The sequence below is a fragment of the Lineus longissimus genome, chromosome 9 (genome assembly GCF_910592395.1).
Source record: "Lineus longissimus chromosome 9, tnLinLong1.2, whole genome shotgun sequence".
NCBI lineage: Eukaryota > Metazoa > Nemertea > Pilidiophora > Heteronemertea > Lineidae > Lineus > Lineus longissimus.
Window position 1 is genome coordinate 18,740,025 of NC_088316.1, and position 16,453 is coordinate 18,756,477.

Genomic DNA, 16,453 nt, shown 5'->3' on the forward strand with positions numbered 1-16,453 from the left:
GTTATTTCCAAACGGCCCAGGGGGAGACCAATATCATGCGGAAAGGTCAATTTACTTAACAGTTATTCGTTAGCGTTATATGTGCCAAAACTGAGTAATCACTAACAGTTGCGTCTGCCGATGAGATATCCTGGTTGCACCTGGGGGACTTCAAAACACTTTTTATATAGGGCTTAACTCTCTGGAAAGCAAGTGATGAGTTCAAGAACCTCAGAACCTGCCGCCGAACCAATACCACTGACAGTCAAAAACAACAACAGCGTTTGAAATACGCTTAACAACAAGTCGTATGTTATATTGTAGTAACAAAGAGCCGAAATCATCTTTTTAAACCGATCATAAAAATCAATGTTTATTAGCAGCGTATTTTTACCAGTTCTTGTAACATTCTTATCGATCAGGAGGACTGTGTAATGAATGGGACGAAGAAAAGTACTCCCAACCGCAACAGTGAACAATAAAGTAGGAATCTCTAAAAGTGCCACAGCAACTTAGACCGGCTTTTTCCCATTTTCTGCCACTCTCAGGAAGTTTTGTGTTAGAACAGGTATGATAAGCTGTTTCTTCATTGCCCCGATTCCTCCCACGAATTTAGCATTCAGCTGAGAGATTACATTGTCAATCTGGTTGCTTTTTTTTCTACTGTTCAGTGTCTCCAAGGACTACTGTAGTAACAATATTGAACTTCTGAACATTTCTGTATGAGGAATATCATAGTGTGTCTTAGGATGTTAACGCGGATACTCAATTTTAGTAACAACCCAGAGCAAATTGTATGAGAAGTAACGCTGACAAGGTAAATAATTATGTAAAAGCTTTGTTTATTGCGCTATTGTTAAGAAAAAAATTGTTTGTAAATGTAGATGATAAATCACAAGTTAAATGGTGTCATCTGTGATAAATAGGCGATTCTCCCAAGAAAAGATTTTCGTTAGATTTTGAAATAATCGCCGTTATAACAAATTTACCAATTCGCAAGAATCTAAGATCTTCACGTTTTGTTTCCAGTAACCGAAAGCAACACATTTTATAATTTCTCTGGTGCAATGTACTTTTTGTCTAACATGCAAGCCATTTCATGGAAGGTAGCATTTCATGGCTAATTAGTTAACATCAGTATGACCACGTGCGTTACAGGTGCTACATTTCTTTTAAATCATCATACCCATCCAGTTATTTTCATCTCGGTTAATATTTTTAAACGCGTTCACGGTCATTGCCTTGATTCCAAGCTGCTGTCAGATTCATTCAGATAATATATTCATGGGTAATCAGGTAATGGTAATTAGTTATTGCTGCAAACGAAACAGAATATATTCGCTAAGTTAACGATCAACTCAAATTATACTTTGAGATAAATCAGACCGAAAATATAGCTCGTATTCACTCTGAATGATGTTACAACTCGAATGAGCTTCCCAGCATGGCTGATATGTGGCAGCAGCCATACGATGTGTCACGTAGAAAGTGACAGGATTCTTCTATCACTTGACTACATGACATATATGTACTATTGATTTCAACGCATGTCTTACTCGTTGAACTCATTGATTGCAATGGCTCTGAAGCATATTCGAAGTACACAGCGTACGATAATGTCTGACCATTAATTGACCGATGATATTGACATTGACTAGTAATTTGCACCCACCTACTAGGGTTAAAGCCAATTTGTTTGCAATAAACCACCTCTCACCTCAGCTATCAAAACTACTGGGAACTAAATCATGCATATATCGAGTAATAACGAAATAATACATCACGCTTGTTTCCCCTTATTGGTTTCTGCTATTGTGATCCATCAGGTGCGATGCGGATCCTTCACTTAACAAGATCATGATCAGAGATATGTTTGGGAAAGTGCTGCTGGACTGGTAGACCGTGATCACAAGATAAACTGGTCCTTGATTTCTGCTGGAATCTGAGTTTTTCTGCTATGTTCGGAGGGACATGTAAAGATTTTATGTATGATGGTTGTACGATGGTAGCCAATATTAGGTCAGGAGTTTTCACGGCCAAATATCTTATTGGAAAAATTGTACAATTTGCATTTTCATTCCGAGCTGGACGAGGAAAATTACTTCATGTTGGATATGTATTTTTTTTAAATTCACATCATCACCAAACACTACGTCTACCGAAAGGGAAATCAAAGAGCACTTTACCATTCGCTCTAACTGATAGGTCCAACACATACATCAAGAAAGCCAGACATGGTAGAACAGGCAAGAGAGAATTGGCTGTCCTTTATCTCCAATTGCTGTCTGCCTAGTCCTTTCTGTTTATTGGTTTCCCGACATTATCGTCAGCGTTTAACAGAAACCAATCAGTGAGGATGATACATGTAGGTATGTCCAGATATAATCTGATAGAGTGGAAACACTTAATGGGAATCACATAGCTGATTCTTCGATGGTTGATATGGCTTTTGCCGGATCATTAGGCCCGCCTAATGTCTCCCCTCCCGATCCCAGTGGCATAAGTTACCCTGATTGCGCAAGTATTAAGTTTAGAATAACGTTAATATCAAACTGCATCGACAACACTAGATTGTGATTATTGGATGTCTTCGAGGAGGAGACACGTAAACCACGAGGAATTTTCGGCAAGTGTGACAACTAACCAGTGAACAGCTCTAGTTTAACCAATGATTTAGGGAGACATTTTGGAATAATCATTGATCATGATGCCCCTGCGGACTTCAAAATGGCATGCACGGCCAAGTTTCAACTTCCGACTTTCGACATAAATAATTTGAGTTGATCCCAAAACTGACCTCTGAACTGGAACTGGAACAACTGGAATGGTCGACAGTCAAGCTAATCAGTAATACCGATGGGGAAATAATCCTTTGCAGTATCAAGCAGGACTTCGAGTATTTGTTCATTGTCTAAGATAAGGGTCCGCTCCAGTGCATAATTGATGACAGACGTTATCGTCTCACACTTATTCACTCCCGCAACTTGACAGGCACAGTGGGTTCTGTCCTAACTTGTTGCGCCGTGAGAGGTAGTTAGCCGTTCGACAGCCCGCAAGTGGGTGGGGCTGCCTCCTTTATAGCTCCATCGCAAGATCTGGCCCGGGTGTTACCTCAGAGTGTCCTTCTCTGAGCCTGGGTTTCCTCACCTGGTCGCAGAGCCCAGTTTGCCCATGGTTTCAAATCGGAGATTTCCTTCTCCGAGATGCTTACCATCAAAAGCTAATCGGACAGCGTCTGCCCGACTTTGTGTTCAAAGTTTTCCATCTCCTCGATGAATTACTTTACCCAGCTGATGGGGTCCATCTACCCTGAGTATTACTTGTTCAATTAATATCGGTCTGTCCAAAATGAACTGGCCATCTGCGAAGCCGACCACGTATAAGACATTTTCTAGCAATTTCAAGAAAATATCGGACTCGCACGTACAAGTATTATACTAGCGATCGACAAAGGACGCAGTGGGATAACCACTTGATGAAAACTCGCAGGTGATAATTGGTCATCAGGTCATTGATAGACTGGTATTTTCTCTGAAGCACGCTTGCTCATTATGATGAGTTGGCAGCATTTAGAGAATCGCTCAACAGATATACCACGGAGCCCGGGCAAGTTAGAAATTATACTATAAACCACATGTAAGGATTTGTTGGGTAAACTGGTCCTCCTTTATTGGAGAATATTTTTCCTAGTTTCAAACACGCGTTGAAACAAATTCAAGGCATTAGTCTTCAATGTCTGAAAGACTGAAGAAATTCTAGCAAAAGTGAAATTAGGAAGTGGTCTTTATTGCAGCCTTGCCTTGAACATTGAATCATATTGATATATATATATGCAGCCACCGTATTAACAAGAGGGCAATCTAGGCCGAGTGGGTTACAGGTTATCCAAATTTCTACCCAAGCCAATGCCAATTTCCATTAGTTGGTGAGATTATTCATCTACTATTACCATAATGATTTGTTGGTCAGCCCCTGTCGCCTGGATGGTGATTCAAGCCTTGAGCTGTCAAAGCTGCTTGCCTTGTAAACTCCATTGGGGACTTTGAATCAACGTCACGGGCGGCGAAGTCGGAACAGTCTCTCCAGATGTTGTATTTGGTCCATTGATATGTACCTAGAGATTTGGAAATTGTGATTGAATTTCTGCCTACAGACTGGCTGAGCACTGACTGAGACAAGGGCTGCCAGATCTCTAGGCCTTTTCTTAATAGCACAGGATGGTACGTTGGTGTATTGAATAGAATCGTCAAGGAGAGGTCATGATTATTTGTATCCTGTTGGCAGCAATACAGACGTGCGGTACTGACAATGATATTGATGATGTCCTGGTTTCAGACGAGATACCGATTAAGGAATTCATATCTGTAATTAATTGCCTTATCTTCGTCTCAATGGTGCCATAATTGGCTGGAAATATGATTTCAAACTATTTTACCCGCAGGCGCTCAACGGCCACGGATTTTCCTTTGTGTTTTTATGTAAAAATACCATTTTCAGTCAGGTTTGAGTAACATGACTCCCTTTTTATTAAGATTGCAATGTACATTTATCGTGTACTAAATAAATTTCGCTCAGATTTGCGCTGTCTTTTAGGATGGCGTCATTCGAATGGCTCATTACCAAACGCAAGTATGGACTTCTATAATCGGAAGTGCCCATATGGGGATGTATCATTCTTTGGCACAGGATGAATGTATCCGCGTACCTGCTATACCATGCAATGGTCAGTGCGGACCGTGATGATACAGAGCCGGTCACATGGGCCCGATGTACGAGGGTTTACGCTCGTGGCGTTTATAGGGATGCCGGATAGGCGCCAAATAATCGACCTATCAGCCGCCTCTGATCTTGCTCTTAATTAAAAAGCAGGAAGCCATGGCAATCTCCCCCAATTTTGTCGGTAAATATTGTGCCCACTATTGCCTTTGAATAACCGTGACCTTGGCGTCACACACATCTCCATATCGGCCTGAGGAGACGCTATTGGACGACTCTTGATTTAGGGTAACATGAATAAAACCTTCCAATAAGTCTGACAGTAATTCAGGCATCAAGGTTACGAGACCGCCTATGATGCCCAACTCTGATTCGGTCTTTAATTGAGTACCGGTCGGAAATGCTCAGGTTGTCGCGCTTATCAATGTTCTACTGAAAAGTTTCAGCTTAGATCAGGAATAAAAGTAAAGTGCTTTCTTGAAAATATTGTACGTTATGAAGCCCTACATAAGAATTTGCCTTTGTTTTAAACGATTGTCTCCCAAACTGTCAAACGTCAAATATCAAAGCTAAAGACAAACAACATAGAGCACTACTCGACGCTTTCTCCAGTCTTGTATCTACACAACGAGCCACCATGCGTTGTAATGGAAAACTCCGTGATATACTCTCAGAGCAACTGCATTATTGACTCGCCAGCTCACTATCAATATGTCGCTTGGATCTCATGATTCGGTTTTAAACCTATATGGCCGCTAATATGGCTTCACTCGCGTTGGATCAGGGCCGGACACAACTGATGCCAGTCGTGTTGCACTCGACTATTTCGCTAACATATCTTGTCATTGTTGCCTTTGACTAATTATATACACAGCGTCGATGCACTGAATGGTAATATTTCGTTTGATTCATATCACTGAAAGGATCCCAAGAGAACAAAAGCGGTGTGGGCTGGAAATATCCGTGAGGACCGGTGACTTTGCCGCACTCGATTATTATCACAAGGAATATGTTATTTTGCTGTGTTCAGGATAGAATGAACATTCGTAGCGTATCTACCTGATCGTATATATGCCCTAAATTATCTGTGGAGTTGAGTATGAACCTTTGCGCTTTACCCTTTGTCCGGTTAAAACATACGTGCAGGTTTTACTAATTAGATACTTTGTCGTGAAACATGTCTAGCAGTTCATTAAGTCATTTGGATATACAAGTACATGGATAACCAGTGTACGATAGCCAAGAGGTAACGTATACATTTGTTACTTAATACACTCTTGCAGGCAGCCTAAGTAAATTAAGTTACCAAGAGCTACTAATTTAGTTTTGCATGCTGCTGTAGTGTTGAAATCATTCATTGTCAGCTGTATTAAAATGGTAGCTAGATTCATTTTTCCCAGCATAGGAAAAAGATTGCGTGGAGAATATAATCGAACATCTCCACGTTAATATGAGCTACGTGTTCTAGCCATAGCACCGCCACATCTGACATTTGATCACATCGACTTTGAATATCGATTAGTTTCGCCTGCATTGTTAACACGAAAGGAAATTTATCGATCACTTTGAAGTGAAGTATATTGCCGTTCTGTTGGTCGTAAAAAAATGTAAATTGCAATTTTTGGTGATTGATCTATTGATGTATTGATCAATCGTCTGGCCATGTTCAAGAAAATACCTTAGAATACAGTCAAACGCCTACTTGATACGATGATTTCACGAATTCGTGCAAAAAATTCAATCAAGATGCAGTAATCAGCATAAACTCAGAATGTTTGTTTGCTATAGTAGCCTACATTATGCGACCAGGAAGGTAAATGCACGGGGTATAGTTAAGTAATCGGCCTTTTTTTTAAACTTACATTTTTACTCCGACATTTTTTGAAAAAATTCTTCACCAAATGACAGAACAAAAAATCTACTGAATTGATAACACTGTCCTCAGGAGTTCTATTATGAATTTTCAATTTGAATTTTAGATTCATTAACATATTGGCGTTCGGTTAGCAATAATTGATACTCGTGGCTGAAAAGTGCAAGTTTCCATCAATACCATCGATCGCACATGACAATGTTTACAAGTCCCCTTCCGTGCTGTAGAAATTTACCTGTAGCTGGCGAACTATTGATAGTTCTAAGTACTTGAAGATGGAAGAGCACAATCATGTAACGATACCACTTCAGAGTGTAACGCGACTCCTCTTAAAAAGCACAGTTGAAATTGCGGTAACTTTAACGTATTGGGTCAGAATGCAATCGTTTTAGCGGCATATGTGTGGTAGTGATACCCTCAGTATGTTGTTTATGGTTGGAGACACCGTTGACTCAATATCATTTTCAATCAAACGATGATTCTCATACATATTCTTAAATTCACTCCACTTTCGGCCAAATTCAACCAGCCTACCAGCCCTCCTATGCCTGGAATCCTTCTCGGAATACTTGGAAGAAAGCTACTTCGTTACTAATCATTGGTGTCATAACATTGCGTGAGTTTATCATCACAGGTTTATTATTCTCTCATTAACAGGAATGGAGCGTATGTGAATACATGTAGTAAGCGATGAGCCTTCAAACATTGCTAAAGGTCCTATTAATTGGGTAAGTAGCTTCTAGATATCATCTTTTTATGCAGACGTCAAGTTATAGCTCCCATACATTATAGCTCCTACAACAGCGCTATCGTTCACCATTTGGTCTTCGAGCAACAAGGATATTTCTTCTTTACGGTGGATTACTCTAAATCAACTGAAACCGGCATTTGAAGAAGCGCAGCTGTTGGTCATTGAAATGTTACAAAAACAGTCAAACTTATCACGGAGTGATAGCATACGTTAAAACGTTATAGGTGAATCCAGAACTGTAATGAAGTCATTTTAAATATTCGCTTTTCAAAACCTTGCTCCAGTTTGCTTTCAGTGTATACGATACTATTGCTTGGTTGACAATATTCGATTTCAAATGATCTGCTGGGTAAGGCCACAATGACAGACTGCTGTCCTGTACGAACCAGACGAAGCGCCCATCTCATGTCAAGTGGCTGTTGAAAGCTTACGTGAATGTTAAAGAGTCGATCTTTCTGTGAGAAGTCGTTTAAATGCATATAGTTTACAAAGGTAATGTTGGATTCAACGCTTGTTAAGGATTTTGAAAAAAATATGGGAAGCTCTTTCAGGTACGTGTAGCAGCCATCAAATAATGCCACCAAGTCGATATTAAGCTTCGCTAGAATGTAGAACAATTCATATTGATGCAAACGAACTCATTAAAACCACGTTGAAAATATCATTTATTCATTTCCCAATGAATAAGGCACGTTTCCCAGACGATTAATATGCACCTAATACCTGGTACTACACTTCTTAGCTGCAGTAAATAGCAACAAAACGCAACCAATATCATGGAATTGGCAACAGGGTGCAGCTTGACAACAACGTACTTACACACGTTGAAAGTTAATTCGAGACTAATAAGTGGCTAATTAGTAACCGAGCCTTGATTCTCATTGAATCATTTTATTGGTCGTATTCTTCCTGAATGGATACGTTATCAAAAGGAAAATCAGTCTAAAGGTATAAGTGACTGTGCTCGCCACCATTCCACGCACCGAGACCCCCCTCATGAGTATTCTACCAGCATCTAACCCCAGTCGGTATGAATGACGATCGAATCGTACCGTGTTACCTCCCTACTTATAATGACGATAGTTCTCAGCAATATTACAACGAGATATTCATCGGGCATCTGTCGCCACATTTGTCTTGAATATTCTACTATCTTGAAGACTGGTCTTTATATTTGGTGAGCGTAGCCTTCTCATGGGTGTACATAACAGTAGTGAGGTATGAACATTGTCTGGGATATGTTCATTCAGATAATATCGCTAATTGCTACGCAATGCAAAAAAAAGAACGGAGCAACTCTATTGGCTATCGACTTTGCACGAAATACGTGGATAGGCCTGCGCCTACTGATGAAATTTGCAGGATTCTATTGCAACGATTCGAATATGAAATATGCAGTCAATTTGGCGCCAACCTAAATTCTCGCTGAATTCGGTGAATTCCTTGACGAGATCATTGAATCATGCATATTTACCAATAAGCCTATGAAGAATACTATTCGAAGCAAACTACCTGACTAACTGCAGAAGAACGATCTGATGTTCATTGCTGGCGTTTGATCACAAGGTTGTGATAATAATATTCTTTCCTGTAACAACATGACGACTTTGTAATCCTAAATAGATATTGCAGCATCATCTATCAGAGCTGTTTAGTCAACAAATGTGCTCAATGCAATCCTAATCATATATGCACATTCATGCATATGATGAGGTATGGATTAAAGGTAATCCATGCTTGATATGATTGATGTAAAGCGTGCTTTCGGACGTAATGAACGAATATCTACCCTTAGGCCTATATGGTATCCTAACAATAATCCTAAACAGAATCACGTACTTCAGACGAGAAACTTTAGCTCATAGTAAGATTGATGACACTACAACTCCCATCACATTATCTACAAAAGTGTTTTACCACCACGCGTAATTAAAGCAGTTAACAAAATCACCCCCAAGCTGCTTACTGCTTTTTAGCTCGATGCCATCACTCAGTCATGCCAGTGGCAGTCTATAAAACCGTTATGTCATGATGATTGCAGTTCGAACCAAGTCACCGTACGCATAACCACAGAGTGTGAAATATTTAATCTTCTTGATTCTACAATTTGATTTCGATACTGATGTATGTACATTTCACTTTTCATCGTGTGTACCTATGCGTGGTGATATACATGGATGTACAGCGAATAGAATTGATTCAAGCCGCACATCAATTAGCCTTTGATCACGAATAGATCTGCTAACTGTGTAAGACATGTGTAGGAAATGATTGGGGCACCGCTCATAATGGGCTTTTCAAGACATCACCATTACCCGCGCTTGTACTCCACGTCAGAGGCAGACCAACTGCTGGGTGGAGTGCTCTCTTTCACTTGATATAGGGCGAGTGTTTACCGAGGATGATGGGTTCACTTATGGGCTTGTAATGTGCGAAATGTGTAAACCTACGCTGAAACGGACAAGTGGGAGATGGTAAAAAAACATAATAAGGGCAATCTTTTTTTAAACTTGAAAGAAAGGGGAAAAGGAATTCGGTAGTCAATTAACAAATATCATTTCGAAAAATGTCCACGAAACATCCTGTATCATGCATTTGTATGTAAACTCAACAGTAGAGAAACAACGTTTGGTGGAAGTCGTGCTATTTGGCGCTACATACTGTAAGAATGTCGAACTCTATATCAACCAAGAGGGGGTTGGAAAAATGGCAACGAGTGGTCAGAAAAGTGGCATGCCAGTTGGCTTTGTTTACCTGTTGGTATCTCCAGTTGCTTTAGCAGCTGCCCTCTCCTGTAAGAATGTCTTGATGTTTAATTTGGCGCATTCCGCAAGACGTCGGAGTTTACCGCGATAACATGCGGTATGACAAGCACTGCCCCAGAGAGGTGTTATGAACCTCGCAGACAGGCGATGTTCATTGCAGCAACCAGTCCTGCGCCGACATATGTGATATTCCGATCCGGCAAAGGATTAAAAATGCGACAGAATCACGGTGAGTCTTGATCATATCACGCAAACACCATTGGTCCCGACTTCGCGATTGAATTCGAGAATTTGCCTGGTGTTTGACTTCGCAGTCGCGGCTTATGATACGAGATGAATTCGATGCGCATATTAGGCACCACTGCACTTACGAGAGAAATACGCGAAAAACTGATGATCTGGGGTTCATAGTGACCGTTTACAATCGTATCACATGACCGTTTACAATCGTATCACATGACCGTTTACAATCGTACAAAACTATTGGGCATAACCTATTCCCCAGATTGTCATTCGAATAATCTTTAGATGAGTGCGATTGAGAAAACTATAACGAGAGATGAGAAATTTTATTTTTATTTTTTGTGATTTTTTCAATAGCTTCTGTCATTAGAATAAGTTTTTAGACAAATGCGAATGAGAACATTTCATGTATTTGTATTAGCTGCTGTCGTTGGAATAGTTATTTTAGGGTTTTACTGTCTCATCTCAGTCTAGGTGTATGTTCAGAACTCTTCTAAAGAAAAGCATCAAAATTCACTAATTAATAATCTGAAAGTCACCCTGTCATCTTTTAATGTCTGGTGCAGTCTAGTTGTGTGAAAAAACCCTAAAAAATGGCAGTGATTGATTTGACAATGATTTATCAAAATCAGGGTATCATTTTCAGTTTATGATAATGGAAGAAAACTGTAAAATGGCAGTGATTTGTTTTTAACTTTGTTTTAACAATTTTGTTATAATGAGGTTGTATTATTGGCTTTATATCTATTGGTCATTATGACGGTTGAATTTTTTTCAAGGATTGTTTTAGGAGTGCATGTGAAAAATCAAGACAGCGATTTTTTTTATAGGGGTAAGGACACGTGTTTATTTTTATTTGTTGGTTTATGGGATAGCCAATCTTGAACTTTGAGACTGCAAAGGGGTATAACATGGTCGGCAAAAAAATTCGGATTTTTTAATTTTTATCTTATTACTCACTTTAAATTTTACATGCTGTGTGTTTATTGAATTTAAAATTAAAAAATTTGAAATTTGAATTTATTGTAAATAATTGTGGCTCTATAATTGTTGTCAACGCACTTTGTTTTCACCGTGCACTTTTTGTATTAGCATGTATTTATTGTACTTTGTACGAATAAACATATATAAATTATATATATATGGAAATACATATCACACAAATTGAATATCTTATTTACACTTCGGCCATCAAATAATTTTTATACACTTTCTTCCTCCGTTGTTACTGTTATATCGAAGCGAACACAGTACGATACTTATTGTGATACGATACGTTAATAGCATATCACACGATTAAGATGTCTACGTCTGAGTTTATGATCACCATGTTGATGCGAATACACGTAAACCATTACCGACAAGTGCATTAAAAGCTGACCATGAACGTTTTAACACGTTGAAGAAGGTCTACTTTAGGAATCTTGGCACATTTTTAGTACAGTCACAACTCGATTATTTCTTTTTCTGGTCTGCAAGTATTCTCGACAACGTGCAACGAATTCGGCCAGGCTGTTGGCTGATTGACTATGGTGGACAAATAGAAACTTGCCTAGATTGCCTCGGGCTTTTATTCATTTTTTGTGTATGCACTCTAAGGACCATTTTTTGATGCGCTTCCTAGACAATGGTGATATAAGCGGGACTCCTTTAACACGTTCGTTTTATTTTGAATATTATTTTGATTATTGTGTCTCTTTTAAACAGCTCACATTGTAAAATGCATATACATTATGACTGACCTCTGTTGGAAATTAAGGTCAAAAGTTTCAACGATATTTTAAAATCTCTATCAGCTAAACCGATGACATACATTTGAAGGTTTCTTGATGACCAACATTGAGTTTTGATAACTTAAACTACTGATGGCTGAAAATTACGTCACACCGACCTAAATTTCTGTCAACACGTAGAGATGCCCGATAGGCGTCTACACACTAAATTTGAAGAGTCTATGACAAATAGCAATGACACTGTGCCAACTTCGGTGAAATTTCAGAGTTTGACCTCTGACCTTGAAAAGTAAGTCAAATTAAAAAAAGACAGATATTGTGTCACAAAGTCTCAACAGTAGTATCCGTGGTTAAAATTCATGTTTCTCACTCCCAGCGTCATAGGATGAAACGGCCAAGGGCCATTGTGCTCACCGTATAGATATTTGGTGGTTAGGAATTCATCCTGGTTGAGAAACATGCTACATGTATATAGTATATAGGTCAAACCAAAGTCGGTATGACATGTGATGTATCGTTGCGTGGATTCCTGCCATAAAAATATCATCGAAAACAAGTCACTAAATATCAATTTATATTATCATTGAAAAAACAAGTCACTAATAAGTGTGATATCGCACTTTGTTCCTTTTTTAGTCTTGGCCCCCTGGTGGCCAATTCGAGAATCGGATCGGACCGAAATTTGATGTCAGAGGTTGTCTGATTTAGGGAGTGCTGTGTACTAAATTTCAAGTTCATAGCTTCAGCGGTTGAGAAACATGACATAGTTACCCTCAAACGGCCAATTTACGCCATTAGACATCTTTGACGCACAACTACGCATGACGCATGACGCATGACGCATGACGCACAACAGATGACGCCCGAGAGACGACGGACAAGAGACGACAGACAAGAGACGACGGACAAGAGACAAGCCGCAATGATATGAGCTTACCCAAGTGAGCTAAAAATCTAAGTTTCCAATTTTTCCTGATCCACCTGTAAATGATTCCGGCCAGCAAATATGAACGGCTGGTTATATAATATTAACTACAGACAGCCATAGCAATCTAAGAAAGTAGAATATTGTAATAAGGACCTACCTGAAGGACTGAGCTGGTTCCGTCGCCTAGGAGTAAAGAATATCAAGATATCCTAGTCTGGTTACTCTAGTCTAAGATTCGCCAGATCCTCTTACCTTTCCCGCGTCTTGAACATCCACGAAGTCCTGCTCCTCAAATCGAAATGACTCCAATCCTTGGCCCAGGATGCCCCTACAACTCCCATGAGTTGACCATTGCGGTCAAATATAGCACAGAAATGTGATACGACACTAACAGATTCATACCTAGTTGACCCTAACTTCCAATGCATAACGCCCTTCTATGGACAACGTGTTCTACAGCTTGTATACTCTGTTACGAGTATCTAGGTCATGACGCTGTCCCGCGGAAACTGGGCGGTAACAGCCGAAAAACAAGAGTATGGGTAGATGGACGAAACGTAATACGTGTATTTGTAATATGAGCCACGTTTTGTCCCTGGCGGGCGGAAACCTTGAGTCGTTTGATTATCAAATGGGAGTATATACCACATATCTTCACTTTCGATTTGCTTGACAAATTAAGGGATCAATTCCAACACAAACATATTCGGTCACCGCCCAGATATGTTTCATTGAACGCTGAGCTGATGTCGTTGACGTGTTAGGGCTGAGTCTTTCCTCAATACCTTTTTTCGGAAGCCGACAGAATGAAAGCCTTGACTTGAATTGTGTTTCATTCCGAGTCCAGTGAATGGACTTCACATTTCAGTGTTGAGCCCTGTACTGAATAGCTCTTTAGAGGGACTTTGATTTTGTTACAGACTCAGATATGGCGCAGTGAACATAACACCTAACTGTGACGAAAGACAAAACGGTAGATATATCGATAACTAAGCCTTACATATATCGTTCAATATGCCATAGTAATACACACGCATAGTATATACATATATCAATACTGAGTTTAGAGCGACTTCTGGCACATTTGTCGTTTACCCTGAATAAACAGGTGTCTGCACTAATCAGAAAAAAAATGATGACCCCTCTGGTAATGGTAGGAGACCCCACTCTCAAGCGGGAACTAGAATGGTCATCCGTGCTTCGAGCAAGCAGATGCAATATCCCATAAAACTAGCGGTTTATATTAACGGGTAGAAAACACTCCAGGTCTAGGCATTGCTACTGGCTACATCGTACGTCTAAATTAGCTCATGATCTGCAGTATACCGCTTTTTTTACCGTCGACAACATTATCTACTTAGCAGAGTGACTTAGATTAATGCAAACCGCTTGTTAGGCTAGCTGTATTAAGTAGCAGTACAGTACACTGAGCGATGAACTAGCACTGATTGCCTGTTGCAGCATGGTTAAGAGCCAAATCATGATCATTGGTGTGGAAGAAGCATAAGTTGACGATAATTCGAAAGCAAGGTGGTCGAGACTTTCCTTTTCCTTTGCCTCTATATTTCATAGGGTGGATAGTAGCAACAGCACTAAGCTTCTGCTGGATATCTACTGAGTTTCCGCTTTATGTGTCTTCAGAGATGCCTTGTCAAGGGATCAGCGACATTTTTTCCATTTGAGCCACAAATGCTATTTGACATTTGAAAACACTTGTTAGTTAAAACAACCTTTCGCCAATGAAAACCTTTCGTCGGTGTTGAGGAAAGGTTCTTTCCTACGAAAGTACTCTTGAAATTACGATATCGCGGCCGGTAGTGAACTAACGCACTCGGTAACTTTGGTTGACATCAATTAACAGGTTGCTAGAAGCTAAATAAACCGATACTGTTAGCACGATAAATAGTAAATGAGCGCCTAATTAGCCTGCGATCTCTACTTCTTATTTTCGCATTGCACTTTCACAGACTGATTGCCAATAGGCCAGATTTTTGAATGTATAGTAGCATCAACTAAGAGTAATACAGCTGCAGGTTTGAAGGATTAGGAAGGAAAGGTATCCGTCCAAACGTCCCAATAAGTGATATCGGCCAAACTCGGAAGCAATGTCATCCCGAATCTAGCTGAGATATGGGTGCCTGTATTGCCCCCCCCCCCCCCACCCCCGCCCTTGATACCCGGCAGAAACATCTGTTCGGCATTGTTTTTGACCTATCATAGAGCCTTAAGTAAATCTGTGGCATTTTGTAAGAAAACATATTCTAATAGTTACCGGTGCGAGGCCCAGAATCAACACAATTCAAACTTGGACTTTCTATCTCAAATATCGATAAATATTTGAAACAACTTCATTTAGTTCGTGCAAATGAATAATTTGATATTATACTATTCGGATTATCAAAAGCATTCCATCGAAGGGGAGGAATTTATGAGCGATGTACGAGCTGCTAGGCGCTTTATAACATTCCATTCCAGCATATCAATCCATCTATAGTTGATATTTTGACACCGGAAGCTCATCGGCAGGATAAGGCTAATCCCAGGCATCGGCACCATGTAATAACGAACATAATGTGAAATGTCATAAATATCTCTGCCATAACCCAATGGCATCCGCTTGAGTCCTGTTTCGACGTTCTCGTCCGAATGACTCTAGATTGCTTCTCTAGAAGCTTTGCTCGAAGTGATCCAAACGTTGACTGCCATACAGAGAATGGTATCGCATCGGTTGTGCATTGAGTGTAATGTCAAGCATGGATTAAATCTATACTTGCAAATATCTATGCCAAAGCCCAATGATATCTCTAATGCTAGGTGCATTTTCCTCCTTGTCACCTAAATTCCACACTCAAGTTCTCCCTCTAAATCACAGTGAGCTAGGTCAATACGATAAACTATCCCAGCCATTCTACTACAGGAGAGGAAAGAGACGAACTCATGAATGGATAATTATGTTTTCTGTTGTCAAATGCCGGACTGACTTGGTCAACAGACTAAAAAATATAATCGCCAAAAGTGTCATCATGCGCTGTGTGATTTAGAAGCACGATCATCCTCGTGACACAACCCATCTAAAGAGAAAATACATTTCCGATAAGAGTCTGTTCCTACAAAGGACATTATTCCCTTAATCGGCTACTTCTTTATCAGTGCTGTATTGTACAATCAATTCCAATTTCTTTGCGGCGTTTTTACCGGGATTGCATTTCTTGTCACAGTCGTAATGATAGTGTCCTTCTTTGGCGAAGTGTGGATAATATAATTTAGCTCTTAGCAATACCGAGTATGATATGTATCTTTCTCCCTATTTCATTATCGTGATTCTGTTCATTATTTCCTTTGAGTTATGAAGATGTGCTTTTTGACGAAAAAAAGATAAACTGGAGTTCTGAGAAGGAATTGTCATATTGGTCATAACGGGCAATGTTTGGTTTCGAATGTCGTCATAATGAGGACTTCGTCCCA

General features: G+C 39.8%; 1 protein-coding gene across 9 annotated transcripts in view; it reads left to right on the forward strand.

Annotated features, from left to right (window-relative positions):
• LOC135493291 (glycine receptor subunit alpha-2-like) overlaps window positions 1-16,453 on the forward strand; it is a 53,095-nt gene that overhangs the window by 12,440 nt on the left and 24,202 nt on the right. For 5 of the 9 annotated variants that reach the window (XM_064780510.1, XM_064780516.1, XM_064780517.1 and 2 more), the window contains exon 2: window positions 7,226-7,296. In XM_064780510.1, coding sequence (XP_064636580.1) covers window positions 7,259-7,296 — 38 coding nt within the window. In that variant the 5' untranslated portion in view covers window positions 7,226-7,258. The other 4 variants (XM_064780512.1, XM_064780514.1, XM_064780513.1 and 1 more) reach the window with 4 other exon arrangements.